At 34.2% G+C, this 15984-nt stretch overlaps 1 protein-coding gene across 1 annotated transcript in view; it reads right to left on the bottom strand.

Annotated features, from left to right (window-relative positions):
* The window catches only part of KCNU1 (potassium calcium-activated channel subfamily U member 1), a 151878-nt gene that overhangs the window by 99301 nt on the left and 36593 nt on the right, over positions 1-15984 (bottom strand). Inside the window, 4 exon segments of the mRNA XM_003269570.3 lie at positions 1650-1802; positions 2231-2300; positions 3723-3805; positions 4926-5031. Coding sequence (XP_003269618.3) covers positions 1650-1802; positions 2231-2300; positions 3723-3805; positions 4926-5031 — 412 coding nt within the window.

The raw sequence follows: 15984 nt of genomic DNA, 5'->3' as shown, positions 1-15984 counted from the left end.
TCCCCAGTTTCTGGGGCTACAGGCTCATGCCACCATACCTGGCTAATTTTTTAAAATATCCTTACGAGATGGGGTTTCACTTTGTTGGCAAGGTTGGTCTCGAACTCCTGAGCTCAAGTGATCCACCAACCTCAGCCTCACAAAGTGTTGGGATTACAGACGTGAGCCACCGCACCCGGCCACAACTCTTCAAATAAGAAAAACACAATAGGATGGTTTTACATCTCTATCTTCTATAGTTTCATGAAGGAGGATAAGTCTTCATATGGAGTTCACATTCCATTTATTTCCATTTACTTTCTCCAGCCATGGAGATTGAAATCACAATAATCACAAGAAATATTGAAGTTCTCTGCTACTTTCTAAATATACAACACAAAGACAATGTCCTTATCAACCATTTTCTAGGCTGTATACAGTGACCACTACATGAAAGTAAAAGCTTGTGTGTTGTAGCTGCATGAAGGCTCATTCCCTCCACCCTGACTGCCATTTCTTTTCATCTGTATATTACATCTCTTTACATTCACAGAAGGAATTACAGAAGCATTCTGTTTGTTGCAGTTAGCATATAGCTGGCCAGAGCACCTCTTACCTCTTTTGCTTTTCCTTAAATAGCACCAGGGAAGAAACAGAAAAAGATGCAAACATTCGTACTGAACGCAAGAAAAAAAGAACAGAGGAAAGAGTGAGCAAAGAGAGGTCAAGAGGGAAGTCAAGTGTATGAAAGGCAAGCATGGACTCAGAATTAAATGGAAAGTAAGGTCATTCTCTGCAAGAGCTTTAGAAAAGGAAGACTAGGTCCAGCCAAGGGCTGGCATGCCTTGCCTGGAGCATTTCCTGGAAATGATATTTGGAAGACCACATTTTGTGCTACAAAAATTTATCCCAAGAGTCACTTTTAGCCCCTTACTTTGTCTCAGACAAAAATATCAAAAATCTTGATGTGAGACATTGTGTGGAAACAACACCAGAGGCATAGAGCACTGTGGTAACAACACTGTGGACCAGACAGTTCTAGCTCTGCGGCTCACTAACTTACGGTATGATCAAGTTAGTTAGCTTCACCAATTCACTGCTGGGATACTAACTTAACATATTATTGAGGGGAAACAAAAGACAGTAGGCACTCATTATATGGCTACTGTTATTATTCCTGCATGGAATTCTCCCTAAAACAACCTGGAAAAATTAGATTTTAATTACGATTTGTATCATTATTTCTATTTGATGAATATAATTATTATACCAATTATTATTTTGAATTTAATTTATATTGAAATATATGAATCCTTCATTAATAATATAACCTTTATTTATATTTTCACTTTCAATAACTCAATGCTTCTACTTTGATGAATGTACTTTGATTTAAAACATCCTGGACTGTAGGTAGGAAGCAGAGTTATATTTTTTCTGTTTTGTAGATAAATATTCTTAGGCAGGAATAAAATAAATGATTTCTTCAACGTCAGTGTGGTACCTGGGACTTTTAAATTCAGATCTTCTAATCCCTTCCCAGTTCAAGCAGAAGTCAAACCTCATTTCTTGGGGCCTTGATGCTTTTCTCAATTTTTTTTCCTATTTCTGATCTTAATATGTAGGACATGGGGACAGAGCCAAGAATCGACATTAATTTACAAGGTTACCTTTTCGTTTTGCTCCACAAATAGAGATGTTAGGAAGGTACACAAGCCTGGCACCAAACAGCCTTGGGCGATAAATCCAAGCTTTAATTCAGCAAAGCAGATGATGTTGTCTCCGGTGTCCCAGTTCCAGCTGGGAATCTTTGGCAGATAAACCTGTTCCATAGTACAAAGCAGGTCAAGCATTAGGAATAAACACACCTCAAGAAAGCTCTTGTGGATGGATGTCTTTCTTTTTTTTTAATTTACTTAAAATCATATATTCTTCATTTTTGCACATAAAAGTGGTGTCCAGGTCAATGAAAATGATAAGAACAAATTCAGCATTTGAAAGTGGTTAGTGGTCAATGGCTCTCATTTTTTGAAACAAAAATAGCTAGAGTTGCAAAATCAGGTCAAATGGCTTAAACCTCTAATTCTGCCCCCAATTTACATTGTTAAGTGATTATCCATCTTAATGAGACTCCAAATTTTACCTCTGATTAGCAAAAACTTTTTATTTACACATTCACTAGAAAATAAAAAAGTTCATCTAGCTATATAGATAAAAGGAGGAGATGGAATATGCTAGAATGTTACTATACCTTGTTATGGGATTGCAGTATCTGTATGATGATTCTGGTGGTAGAGTCATAGTTCTTGATAGAGAGCACCCTATATAAACCCCAAACACTCTCATTAGTCATGTGTCATAGCCAAAAGGCTTTGTAATATAATTTAATTCAGAGTTAAATTGATATGTAGGTAAGTGTAGAAAAACTTGGCATATAATAAAGTTTATTGTTGTGTTGTTTTCTAAAAATGTTTTTAGTAGCCTACACAGAAGAGCGTCATTGTTTTCATGACTTTGCCAACCAAATCTATGGAATGATTATCTCTTGGTATTAGAAGACTGTGTTCTTCTGAGACCAATTCTTGAGGAGGAAATCAACAGTTTCATGTTTTAGCCTTCAAACCCAAACCTACTAATTACAGGTAAAAATAGAAATTTGATGGTAGTCTATGGCTTGAAATAGCTCACAGACTGTCTAATTCAACTTCCTCATTTTACAAATTAAGAAACTAAGATCTACCTCATATTTACTGTATTATGTATGGTACAGATTTTCAGCTGTTTCTTGCTATATGTAACGTCACCTTCAGCTATCTGTGTTTATTTTACTCTGGAGATTGCAAGTTCATCTGGATTAGCGAAAATGCCATTGTCATCATAGTCACAGTTAGATCTTTATTATCACAAGTCACGTTCTTGCTAGAAGAGTTCACAGTTTAATGTGATAACACTGACTCTAGCCATCTTAAAAATACTTGCCGATGGTCAGGCCAGGCGCGGTGGCTCAGCCTGTAATCCCAGCACTTTGGGAGGCTGAGGTGGGCAGATCACCTGAGCTCAGGAGTTCAAGACCAGTCTGACCAACATGGTAAAACCCCATCTCTACTAAAAATACAAAATTAGCCTGGCGTGGTGGCACATGTCTGTTATCCCAGCTACTTGGGAGGCTGAGGCAGGAGAACTGCTTGCACCCAGGAGGTGGAAGTTGCAGTGAGCCGAGATCACGCCACTGCCCTCCAGCATGGGCAACAAGAGTGAAACTCCGTCTCAAAAAAAAAAGAAAAGAAAATACCTACTGATGGTCAAACAGCATGTCATACCAGACCATGCATAATCTTTCACCACAACTACTGGAGAAAAATCCCAATAAATAAAGTGCACTAATAGGGTTCATAAAATTGCATCTTTATTTTTGAGGAGAGGATATTAGTTATAATGGTGCTATCTGAACAATAATCAGTTATTTGTATGCTTGCTTCTTAAATTCAGATGGCTACTCTACATACGAAACTTCAGGGAATTATATGGAGAAGCACATTCACACTCAGGATGCTCTGTTTTCATTTCCTTTTGCATCTGTCTGCACAGTCTTGGGGAGGGGGCAAAAGTAGGCAGAACCTTGGAATACGATGAACCTAGTGATATGATAGATGGCATTTTCTCCTGTCGATGCTTATGTACCGGGCATTACTTTAAAAGAGATAGAAAAAAACCATTATAGCATACAAAACACAGCTTCTTACCTCATAATGTTGGAAATATCTTCAGCATGGGAATCACTGCACAAAGGGTTGGCTATAATCAGGCATGCCTCTGCAGATTCCACCTACCCTTCAAGATCAGACAGGATCTTGTTAATTACATGGGAAATGCTCTGGTCTTCCCTTTTCGGGTTTTCTTAGAATTTTGTAATAAAATTGCTAACAAAAAAGAGGACACACTTGGGAGTGAGTTGTAATGAGGATGTCTTTACATCAGGATTGTTGTCCTGCAAATGCTGCAAAGGGCAAGGGTTGCAGCTGATGGGCCAGGGCACAGGGTCTCTGACACAGGTAAAAGATTGCTTTCAAATGGGTAAAATACGGAGTTATATTTTTCCTACCATCCATCACCATTATTTGATGCCTAGTGATAAGCCCTAAGACCTTTATAAGCAACCATCTATGTATTTATTTGTCTTTCAGGACAATAAAAAACAGAGGAACTGGAAGTCTACTTGGTTCAAAGTAGGCAGTTATTCAATATTGGTGGAGTGTGAATTTCAAAGTTCTAGAAAATTACTGAAGTGGCTCTTACAGTACTAAATTGCAGGAAAGAAATATTTTTCTGGGTCTGTCAATTCTTCATATTTACTCTATAGATCTTGGCTTTAAACAGAAACTTTTCTGTTTGTTGATTCTCTGAGACTGAGAACATGACAGGAAGCTGCCTTTGATCTTAAGCCAAACCTGTCTAGAGGGTTGGCTGTTGCTCATTATTTTTACTCACAACTTTAATGAGATTTCTACTATTTTCCTTTACGTTTTTCCTATTGGAAAGCAGATCCATGCATTTAGGAGGAGAAATTGATTAAAGCTGACGGACTCAGAGATCTGCCTTCTAGTAAGAATTCTATTTGTGTGGTAACATCAAACACACCTTGCTATCCATACCTTTTTCAGACCTCTTAGGCTGATAAAATAAAACTGATTTAGATAGAGAATTTTGTGAAATGAATAATTTAAATATAAGTGTTGGCAAACAGTGAGGTCTGCTTGACATTTCTGAAATCAGATTTGGAGGTCAATTACTATACCTCCTTTACAATTGTTTTTAAAGTTGAGGAAGTTATATTTGCCACCAATTAAAGAAGCTGAAATAATACATTTTCAAAAAGCAATATACCCTATCATTTTGATTGTTGCAACTTTGGAAAACTACAAGGAACAAAAACAACTAGATCTTACCGCAACTCGCCTCAGATCCTCCCACTTCATTGCAGATCCAGAAATGAACGTTGTGTAGGCCAAGTAGCATTTAAATATGGTTTCAAGTTCCAAAGAAGGAGGGGTCCTGGACAAAAAAGAATGTGACAGCAATGAGGGAAAAAAGATGATTGACTCTGGGTTTAGAGGTTTTTATAACTTATTTGGTGCATTTAGTAGAATCCCTCATAGTGATATAAAAAAATACAAATCAAGTTAATGCTATTTTTTTTTAAATGTAATTACTAAGGATGAAGAAGTTCACTACTTAGTTTAAAAACTGAGTTACTGAAACAGGCATAACATTTTAAATCAACTATACATTTAATAAAATGGCTTTTAAATATAAGAAGCAAATATGAAAAAAATTAGGAGAAATTGATGAATCTGCCACTGTTATGAGAGATTTTGACATATCTTTTTAAACTATTGATAGAGCAAGCAGAAAACAATCATCATGGATTTTGAACACACATGTTTAATATTTATAAATTCTGCAAAGAACATTCAGAGGAACTAATTTTTATAAAGAACACACAAATATTTATCAAAATGGTACTTTACTTGACAGATAATGAAAGCCTCAACACATTACAAAAACATAGTTATTATATATAATGATCTTTGATCACAATACAATCAACTTAGAAGTTAACCAAAACACAAATAAAAATAGTTTTCAGATTTAGGAATAAAAAAACCAGACTGCTAAAAATATTATGGGCTTAGAAGAAATTGCAACAATTCTTCATCATTATTCTTAGAAATATGTTGAAAATATTAAATATATATGCTTTGGGATACAACAACAGCAGTGCTTTAGGAATAATTTATAGCTTTGGAGACATATTAGAATAGGATCAAGGAAATAAGAATAAAAGAAATTATAAAACAAGAATAAGAAACAATGAAAAAGGAACAAAAAGATAAAACAGAGAAGATAAACCACATCAAAAGTCAGTTCTTTGAAAAATAACCTAGCATAATAGGCAAAAGTTTTGTAAAGTTACTGGAGAAAAAATAGACAAAAATGATGCAAATATTGAATAAAGAAGGTACAATACATATAGTCAAAGTAGAGATAAAAAATAACAAAAGCAGACAGCAAATAATAAATGTCAACAGCTCTGAAAACTTAGCCAAAATGAACAAATTATTTAAAAGTATATCTTACCAGAACTAACTCTAGAAGAAATAAAAAGCCTAAACTGCTAAAGAAATTGAAGCTGTGGTTTAAAATCTCTCAAAACACAACACACACACACACAAACCTACACACCCAAACACACACACACACCCCTCAAATAAAATGTAGGAAACCACTAGTTCTACATGGTTTCACGTTTAACTTCTACCATACTTTAAAGCAACACATAATCTCATTTTTATACAAAGACTTTTAAAGACATTAAAAATAGGAAATACTTCCCAGCCAATACTAAAAAAGACAAAATAATCATATTATCAAAAATATCCATGAGATTCACCACATTAACAAATTAAAAAACAACACTTATATAATCACCTCAGATGCAGAGACAAATTGATAGAAATATTTCTTCAGAGTTAAGAAACACAACTCATGGTATATTAGAAATAGAAGATAATATTTTTAAACCAACAAATATCTTTAAAATAAAAAAGATATCTTTAATGAAAAAATATTAAACGTGCTTTTAAAAATGAGAAGTAAAGAAAAGATATCACTGCTCTTTTTCAACATTATATTTGATGTCTCAGCAATAACTATTTCAGACAAATAGTTTAATTCCTTCTTTCTAATCCTTATGTGTACAATTTATGTTTTATTATAAAGATTTATTTTATTTATAAAGATTTATAAATCTGGATTAATATTTATTTTATTTTATTACAAAGATAATAAAATAAAGATAAATTGTTTAATGTAAATAATTATAATTATACAAATATAAATAATATAAATATAATTATTTATATGGAAACCCCTAATATTACTACAGAAAAAAATAAAATTTATGTGGTTAGATATAAGACTAATATACAAAATTTAATTGTGTTTTTCCTGTACTAAGAGCAAACAACTAGTAAACCCAACTGGAAGATATTACTTTTACTAATATCAGAAAATACCAAGTACCTAGAAATAAAAGTTAGTAAGCTCTCTACCTGGGAAATTATACAACATTACTAAGGGGTACTAAATGAGAACTAAATAAATGAATAACCTCAGTACAGTAAAAGTTGGAAAGAGTTTGTAGCATAAGGCAGTCAATGCTGCATCTAAAGTTTCAATTAGATTCGCATTAAATTTCTGCAGTTTTTCATAATAAAATAATATACATGATAAAATAATTTTAAAATTTATATAAAATATAAAGGACCAAATAAAGCTTGTCAACTATAAAAAAAAAATAAACGGTAAAAAGACTTGCTCTAGGGATAGAACTAGTTATAAAGATTTAGTAATTAAAAGACTGTAGTATTAACGCAGTAATAGAAAATTATACAAATTGTCACTCTATAAACTCTATTGTTACTCTATAAAAAATTCTAAATGAATTAGAGACATAAATGATGAAAAAATTTAAAATTATTGGTAGGAAATGTAGTTCAACATATTTTAAACAATGGAATAGGGAAAGAGTTTCTAAACAAAAAACAATAAGTGCTTTAATAGAAAATATTCAATATTTGACTATAATAACATTAAAAACTTTTAAGCATCAGAAGATATGTAATATTCAGTAATAAGGCAAATTATAAGCTGAAAAAAGAAATTGCAGTTCCCACAACTGATGAAGAATTATTGCAAATAATATATTACACATTCCTAAAATTAAATAACAAAAACCACACAAAATAGTTAAGTAAAAAAATAAATAGGCAAAACACATGGATGAGTATGTCACGGAAATGGAAAAGATGTGTGGCTAGTAAACATGGTGAAGGTCCACATCTGTAGAGCTAAAGGGCATAGAAATCAAAACCACAAGAAGGTTTTACATTGATTTCATTGCAAAGATTAAAACATATAACCATACCAGTTGCTAGAAAGAATGTGTGTATATATATATATATATTTATGTGTGTGTGTGTGTGTGTGTGCGTGTGTGTGTGTGTGTGAAGTCTCTTACACATTCCTGATAGGCTTGCAAATGGTGCAATGACTTGCAAAAAATGATTAATGGCCTAAAAATGAACATTCACATGCTTGACACTATTAAGCACACACACGTACAAGCACAAATGCACACAAACACGCACACAGAAGCACTACTTCATGTGTCCACGAGGAGCCATATACAAGCATGTTAACAACAAAACTATTTCCAATTGCAAAATACAGAAATAACACTAATCACACCAAAAGAAGAGTGGAACTAAGGGAAATGAATATCACTAACAAGAAAAACCAATTAACTATGGCAACATTCAAAAATATGAAAGCATCTTACTAACATAATATAAACTGAATAAAGCCCCAAAGATTACATTGGTATGATATTCCTTCTATAAAATTAAACATGTCTAAAGTAATATGCACATTTTAGATGGGAATATAGAGGTAATAAAACATAGGAGAAAGAAAGAATGGTAGTGATATTAGAAAAAATTGACCATAGGTTGAAATATGGGGAGGATTATACAGTTAGATACAGATTATTGTCCTAAATTTGACCTTGGTGGTGAGTTCATGCATTGGTACTTACAACATTATTAAAAAGAACTGTAACATAAATAAGCAAAATGTGCTTATGTGTAAACCAATTATGAATTTTATGACTAAGAATTATAATAAATCTGATCCTGATTTTCTAACACTCAAAGAAGAAAACTAAATCTTAGTAGGAAATGTAATTCAACATGTTTTAAACACCGGGATAGGGAAAGATTTTCTAAACAAAAAACAAGAAGTGATTTAATATAATAGAAAATATTCAATCTTTGACTGTGATATTAAAAACTTTTAAATATCAAAAACATATAATATTCAGTAAAAAGGCAAATTACAAACCTGAAGAAGAAATTTGCAATTCTCACAATTGATGAAGAATCATGTCATCCCTCTACTCAAAGTACTCCAACAATCAGAACTGACACAGAGAAAATTACCTTCCTTAAAGCCAAGTCTCTACAATGGTACAATGGGCTCAATACACCTTTATTATTAGGCCCACTATCAATTACAATATTTTCAAATACTCTGAAATTATCAGTCCCTATGAGTGAAACTTCCCCCTTTTCCTTAGAACAGTTTGGATTCAGTATGTGATACATGACCATCAGCATATGTGGAAAAGTGAGAGCTCTGTTTATGTTTGCATACATACAATATTAACAGAGCTGACAGCTTCTACTTTCAAGAATAATAAATTAGGTAACTTCAGCCAACTCCCTCCTGAGGATATATAAAAAAGCTGGATGAAATATTAAACATATCTCTTAAGAAGTCATCAATGACATAAGCAGACAATGAAGAGTTATCAGGCCAAAACCTGAGAGAAATCAATAACTCGGGAGTTAAGTCCAATTTTCTTCCCCTGAACGCATTTTATAATTCAGAAGAAGCAGCTACCAATCTGAGATAACATTTGGTGGTCACACAAGTCAAAGGACAAAAACGTGCAGTTCCCCTGACATACAAAATGAAGGGTTTGATATCTTTTCCAAAATGTAAACTGGCATAACAAAAGCATAGAAGCAAAGAAGAAGGGTAAAATTGAATAAACTAGCTTATAAATGGGCTGTCATCCTGAGTTTGTCACCTGGGAAGTACAGAGAGTTTCAAGCATTGAGCTTGGATTAGATGGTCCTGAGGCAGAAGTGCCCTGTTGTGCTTCAAAGGAGTAAAGAAATACACTCTCTGGAAGAAGGTAACATCATCTTTCTAAGTTAACAGTGTTTCCATGTATAGTTGTGCAAAACAGGAATCAGTGCATAATGTAAGACAATAGGCACACACACAAGAAAGAAAGTAAACAAGACAGTATGTGTAACATCCAGCAGAAGCCACAGCCAGTAAAATCAAAGACGTGAGGCATTCAATTATTGGACACTAGCTACAGTATATTTATGCTTATTTTGTTGAAATACACAAAAGGTAAGGTAGAAATGCAAAAAATAAAAATAAAAACAGGACAGTTTGATAAAGAATCAAAAATAACTAATGGGTACTGGGGTTAATACCTGGGTGATGAAATCATCTGTACAACAAACCCTCATGATACAGGTTTACCTATATAACAAATCTTCACAGGTACCCCTGAAATCAAAATAAAAGTTAATTTTTTTAAAAAAAGAATCAAATGTAAATTCTAGAACTGAATAATATAGTAACTGAAATTGAAAACTTAATGGATGGGTTTATAAGTAGATTAAACACATAAAAAGAGCTAAGGTTCTAGAATCTAGGTCAAAACAAATTATCCAGAACGCAACACAGAGATATAAAAAGGGAAGAGATAAGTTCAAAAGAGAGGGTAAGAAATTCAGGTCATACGGCCTAACACAGTGGTTCACACCTGTAATCCCAGCACTTTGGGAGGCCAAGGTGGGCAGATTACTTGAGGTCAGGAGGTGGAGACCAGCCTGGCCAACATGGTGAAACCCCATCTCTACCAACAATACAAAAATTAGCCAGACGTGGTGGTGGGCTCCTGTAATCCGAGCTACTTGGGAGGCTGAGGCAGGAGAATCGCTTGAACCCGGGAGGCAGAGGTTGCAGTGAGCCAAGATGGCGCCAGTGCACTCCAGCCTGGGTGACAGAGCAAGACCCTGTCTCAAAAAATAAAATAAAATAAAGTAATAAAAAAATAAAAAAAATCAGGACATATAACTGGAACAATAAAAAAGAAAAAGGCTAGCAGAGTTAACCTGTAATTGGAATCCTGGAAGAAAAGGAGAAACAAAAAGGTGACACAAGCAACATTTTAATAATTAAAATAATTGAGAATCCTCCAGAAATGATCAAAAACACCAATCCAGAGACTCATGGAGATTTATGCATCCTAACTGTGGTAAATTAATAGAAATTCAAACCTATACACATCATAGGAAAAGTATAACATACATCCATATTAAGTAAAATGTATGACCTTTAAAAAAGATACCTCTTTCAACAAGGTAATTCGACAGACTTAATAGCAACAACAGAAGTTAGAACTAAGTGGAAAATTTCATGGTTCTTAAGTAAATAAACTGCCAGCTTGTAACTCTGTATCAGTGAAATTGTCCTTCAAGAATGAAAAAAAAAAAAAGACATCTTTACACTTAAAAAAACAAACAACATCCAACAGAGTTAGTCACTGGTAGATCTTCATTTAAGGAAAATTTAAAAGTTTTAGGGGTTGGGAGATGAGAAATTACTTAATGGGTACAATGTACATTATTCAGGTGAGGGTTACACTAAAAGCCTAAACTTCTCCACTGCACCATGTTTCCACGTAACAAAACTGCACTTGTACTCCTTAAACTTATACCAAAATTTTTTTACTTTTTGGCATGGAGAAAATCATTACAATAGGAAGGAAGAGCAGAGGTAAAGAAGAGATAAATAGAACAAAAGGTTAAATGTTAGGGTAAATTTAATGAAATTTGTCATAAAACTTTAAGTTGATAGATTTTATAACATGAAATAAGCTTAATCATGCATATACCTGACAAAGGCTCGAATCACATATTACCTTATGCAAATAAAAAAGGTCTAATGATTCAGCATAAAAATGGTCAAGACAAATGGATCATCATTTAATATGAGGGAGTCCAGGTGGCTTATGGATCTGAAAAGATGCTTGGCCTCACTAGTAATGAGAAAAATGTTAATTAAAACCACAAGAAGTACCACTATCTTAATAAAGTACTACCCACAAGAATGGCTAAGATTAAAAAGACTGCTGTTTCTAAGTGTTCGTTTGTCGAGTTACATTTCCAGTGTTAGTAGGATGCAGGGCACCAGGAACTCTCAGGGCTACTGGTAAGGTGCAGATTGTTCAAATCATTTTGGACAACTGACAGTTCTACCTAAGAAAAATATTTAAACTTTATTACCCCACAATTATATTTTTGGGTACCAAGATACATATACAAAAATTTGCACAGCACCATTCTTTATAACAGCCAAAGTATAGGGGAGAAATGCCACCAATGGTTGAATGGATTAAGAAAAATTGTGGTGTATTCATAGAATATTGTCTACACAGCAATAAAAATAAGTATTATACAACCATTTCCAGTTGCAATATGGATAAATCTAACAAACACAACATTGAGATAAATAAATTTATATTCCATTTATACAGGTGTAAAAAACAGGAAAAGGCAAATAATATTCTAAATAAACATAGAAGATAAGACAAAAAATAATAAGATATAATGTCTGAACTGTAGTTACTTCTAGGAACTAAAGATGGAGCTTCAATTGCAGAGGGTTGTGTTGGTGTGCTAGCCATGGAACACAGTAATCCATCCTTATCCGAAGGGGATACATTCCAAGACCCCCAGGGGATGCCTGAAACCACAGATAGTACCAAACCCTGTATATACGGTACCATTTTTCCTATATACACATACCTATAATAACATTTAATTTATAAAATAGGTACAGTAAGGCATTAACAATAACAACTAATCATGAAATAGAATAATTATAACAATATGCTGTAATAAAATGTATGTGTAAGCAGTCTCTCTTTCAAAATACCATATTGTACTGTACTCACTAAGTTTTAGAACACGACTGACCATGTATAACTGAAATTGTGACAAGGAAAACTGCAGATAAGGAGGCACTACTTTATTTCTTGACTTGAATGGTAGTTACATGGATGTTCACTTTATAATCACTTTAATTCTAAGTGATTTTTTGAATTATATTTTGGTATTAAAAAGGCTTAAACATGGGCCGGGTGTGGTGGCTCATGCTTGTAATCCCAGTACTTTGGGAGGCAGAGCACCTGCAGATCTCCTGAGGTCAGGAGTTCAAGACCAGCCCGGCCAACATGGTGATATTCTGTCTGTACTAAAAATACAAAATTAGTTGGGTGTGGTGGTGCATGCCTGTAAGCCCAGCTACTTGGGAGGCTGAGGCAGGAGAATCACTTGAATCTCGGAGGCGGAGGTTGCAGTGAACTGAGATCGCACCACTGCACTACAGCCTGGGCAATTAAGAGCAAAACTCCTTCCACCCCCCCAAAAAAAGGTTTGAACAAGGAGATTAATTATTTCCTTGCTATTTTAGACATGAATAAACGTTCTGGCATATTTTTTCTATAGTCCAATGACCCATGTGCAACTCTTAGAAATTTCTCACTCAACTTTTGTTCCTATTGTATTATTACATATTGGAGAAATTGGAAAACATTTATTGGCATTCATATGTTACCTCTATTATATATACTATATGATATAATATATATGATAAACATATTATAAAATGAAACAATCATTGAGGATTGAAAATAAAATTTTGAGGAAATATACTGTTATCCTTATACAGTTTTACTTGAATCTGCAATGAACAATATTTATTTGCCACAATGATATAAACACTAATCGTGTAACTACAGATTTAAGATCATAATACTGAAACAATAGAAGTGATGCAGAGTGTTGAACAATCCTCATTTGCAAACCTGATGGTTAATAAATACCATCTGTAACTGAGGAATCAAAAAAGTGGTAAAATTTAGACTTAAAATTTGAAGAAATATTAAGTCTGAAAGAACTGAAAGCAGTTGTCTCTGAGCAGTAGGACTGGGGAAAGGGAAAGAGAGATAAACACTTCATGGTAAGTATTTTACTTTTGATGTGTAACTTACGGTCATGTACTGTTTGGCATTACTTTTAATGGCAAAACCACAATTACTTTTGCACCAACCTAATACTTTCTTGAATGGTACTTTCTTCTGAATGCGTACTCTGATCAGCCCCATCCCCTAACAATTGCTGAATTAGCTGCCCCCTCTGTTATGACAACACTCACATGCATGCCTCTCTTTATCCCTATGTTTTGATTTTCACTTTTCAAGTACATGGAAGTATACATGATTTATTGTACCTTCTCATCTGAGAACTGATTTCTTTTGTCAAACCTAGAAAGTTCTCATCTTTCAAATTTTATTGTAAAAAACAGTACATAGACAAAATGTGTAAGACACATGCAGTCAGCATAAAGAATGACGAGGAAGTCGACCTTTATGTGCCCACTCATAAAACAAATTACTCAAGGAAAGAGGTATCACATTATCACTGCTCCTTGCTGTGTAGTCTCTAAGCCTAGTTATCTGGCTTTTGGTGGTTTTAAGAGCTGTGTAAGATCTATTTGTATATTCTTTTCTGCTTAATTTAGCCATAGTTTTTCTTGCGTGCAACTAAGCAGTCTGACTTATGGAAATGTAAGTTAATATTTAATTTTCATAACATTTCATAGAATAATATGTTAGATACTGCTTTGTTCAAGCAATAAACAAGTAACCAAAGAAAGAAAATGATAATACTGTATTATTTATGTAGTTTTGTATAGAATCTTACAAGAACCTTGTAGCTTAAAATCATAAGTTATTATTTTTTGTATTCCGTGTTTTGACTGGGCTCAGCTGGGTGATACTTCTGTTCCCTGTGGTTTTGTTAGAGTCCTTTATAGGACTGACTTTGGCTGAGAGCTTCAGTGGTCTAGAACATCCAAGATGGCATCATTTACATGTGTGCTGCCTCAACTGAGCTACCTGGAAAGACTGGCAGTGGGATGGGCCTTATTCTCCATCATACATACATACATATGTATATATATGTATGTATATATGTATGATACATATATACACATAGATGTGTGTATTTATTTTTTATAGTTATATTTCAAGGCTCCAAGATACTAAAAGCAGATGCTGTCAGGAGTCTTAAGGGTTGGCATAACTGGCATACTGTCACTTGTTGATATCTTATTGGTTAAAATGAGTCAAAAGGCTAGCCCAGATTCAACAGAAGGGAGAATGGACTCCACTTTTGGTAGGAGGAGGAGAATACAGACACTCCTGAACTTATGATGGGGCTACATCCCTATAAACCCATCATAAGTTGAAAACGTGGTAAGTTGAAAATGCTTTGAATACAGCTAACCTATCAAACATCATTGCTTAGCCTGGCCTACCTCAGACATGCTCAGAACACTCACATTGGCCTACATTTGGTCAAATATCTAACAAAAAGCCTATTTATAATAAAATGTTGAGTATCTCATATTACTTATTGAATACTGTACTGAAAGTGAGTATACAAAGTATGGTTTCTACTGAAGGCATATGGCTTTTGCACCATCACAAAGTAAAAAAAAAATTGTTTTAAGTCAAAGTATCATAAACCAGGGATCATCTGTATGTATAAAGAGGAATTGCTATTAGCCGTCATTAAACTACCACAGTCTGCATCCTGGCCACAAGAATCCACATCCCTCCCTTGTACAAAATACTCTCACATTTCCTCCCAAAGTCTCATCTCTTTATAGAATCAGCTCAAAGTCCTGGATCTTGTCATCTAAATTAGGCCTAGACCTGGATGGGGGCTCCTAAATACATCTAGTCCTGATGTGAACACCTGTGAACTGAATGGAGAAGTGAATACCCCAACTCCAACAGCCAACTCACCACGATGACACCAACAGGGATAGGAAAATTGCAACAGACAAGCCCCATCAAAAGTGGTGGGGGTTGTAACGGAGGGCACTGAGAAATCACGGGTCCATAGAAATTCTGAAATCTGAGCATGTGTTATTAAGGGTAGAGAATGTTTCTCAATTATGGCCCAGTTCTGTGCTCACGAGTTAATCTACTGTCCGTAATTCTTTTCTCTGTCCTCTGATCCTGAGTCATCATGCTTCCCTTTCTTTAACAAAAGGTCTATGTTTATACTTCAGTAGCTTTCTCTGCCTGATTCTTGTGTGTGCTAAATTGGGCTCAGAAGCATTTTTTTTTTTCATTTTGAACTCTTTCTTTCCCTTTTACTTCAAGTTGGTAGGGCTGCTATCAGAAAAATTCTGTTTAAAGCAGAATTCTGTTGAGTATTTTCT

Source organism: Nomascus leucogenys, chromosome 8 (assembly GCF_006542625.1).
Source record: "Nomascus leucogenys isolate Asia chromosome 8, Asia_NLE_v1, whole genome shotgun sequence".
Classification (NCBI taxonomy): Eukaryota; Metazoa; Chordata; class Mammalia; order Primates; family Hylobatidae; genus Nomascus; species Nomascus leucogenys.
This window is presented reverse-complemented; position numbering and strand designations above follow the sequence as displayed.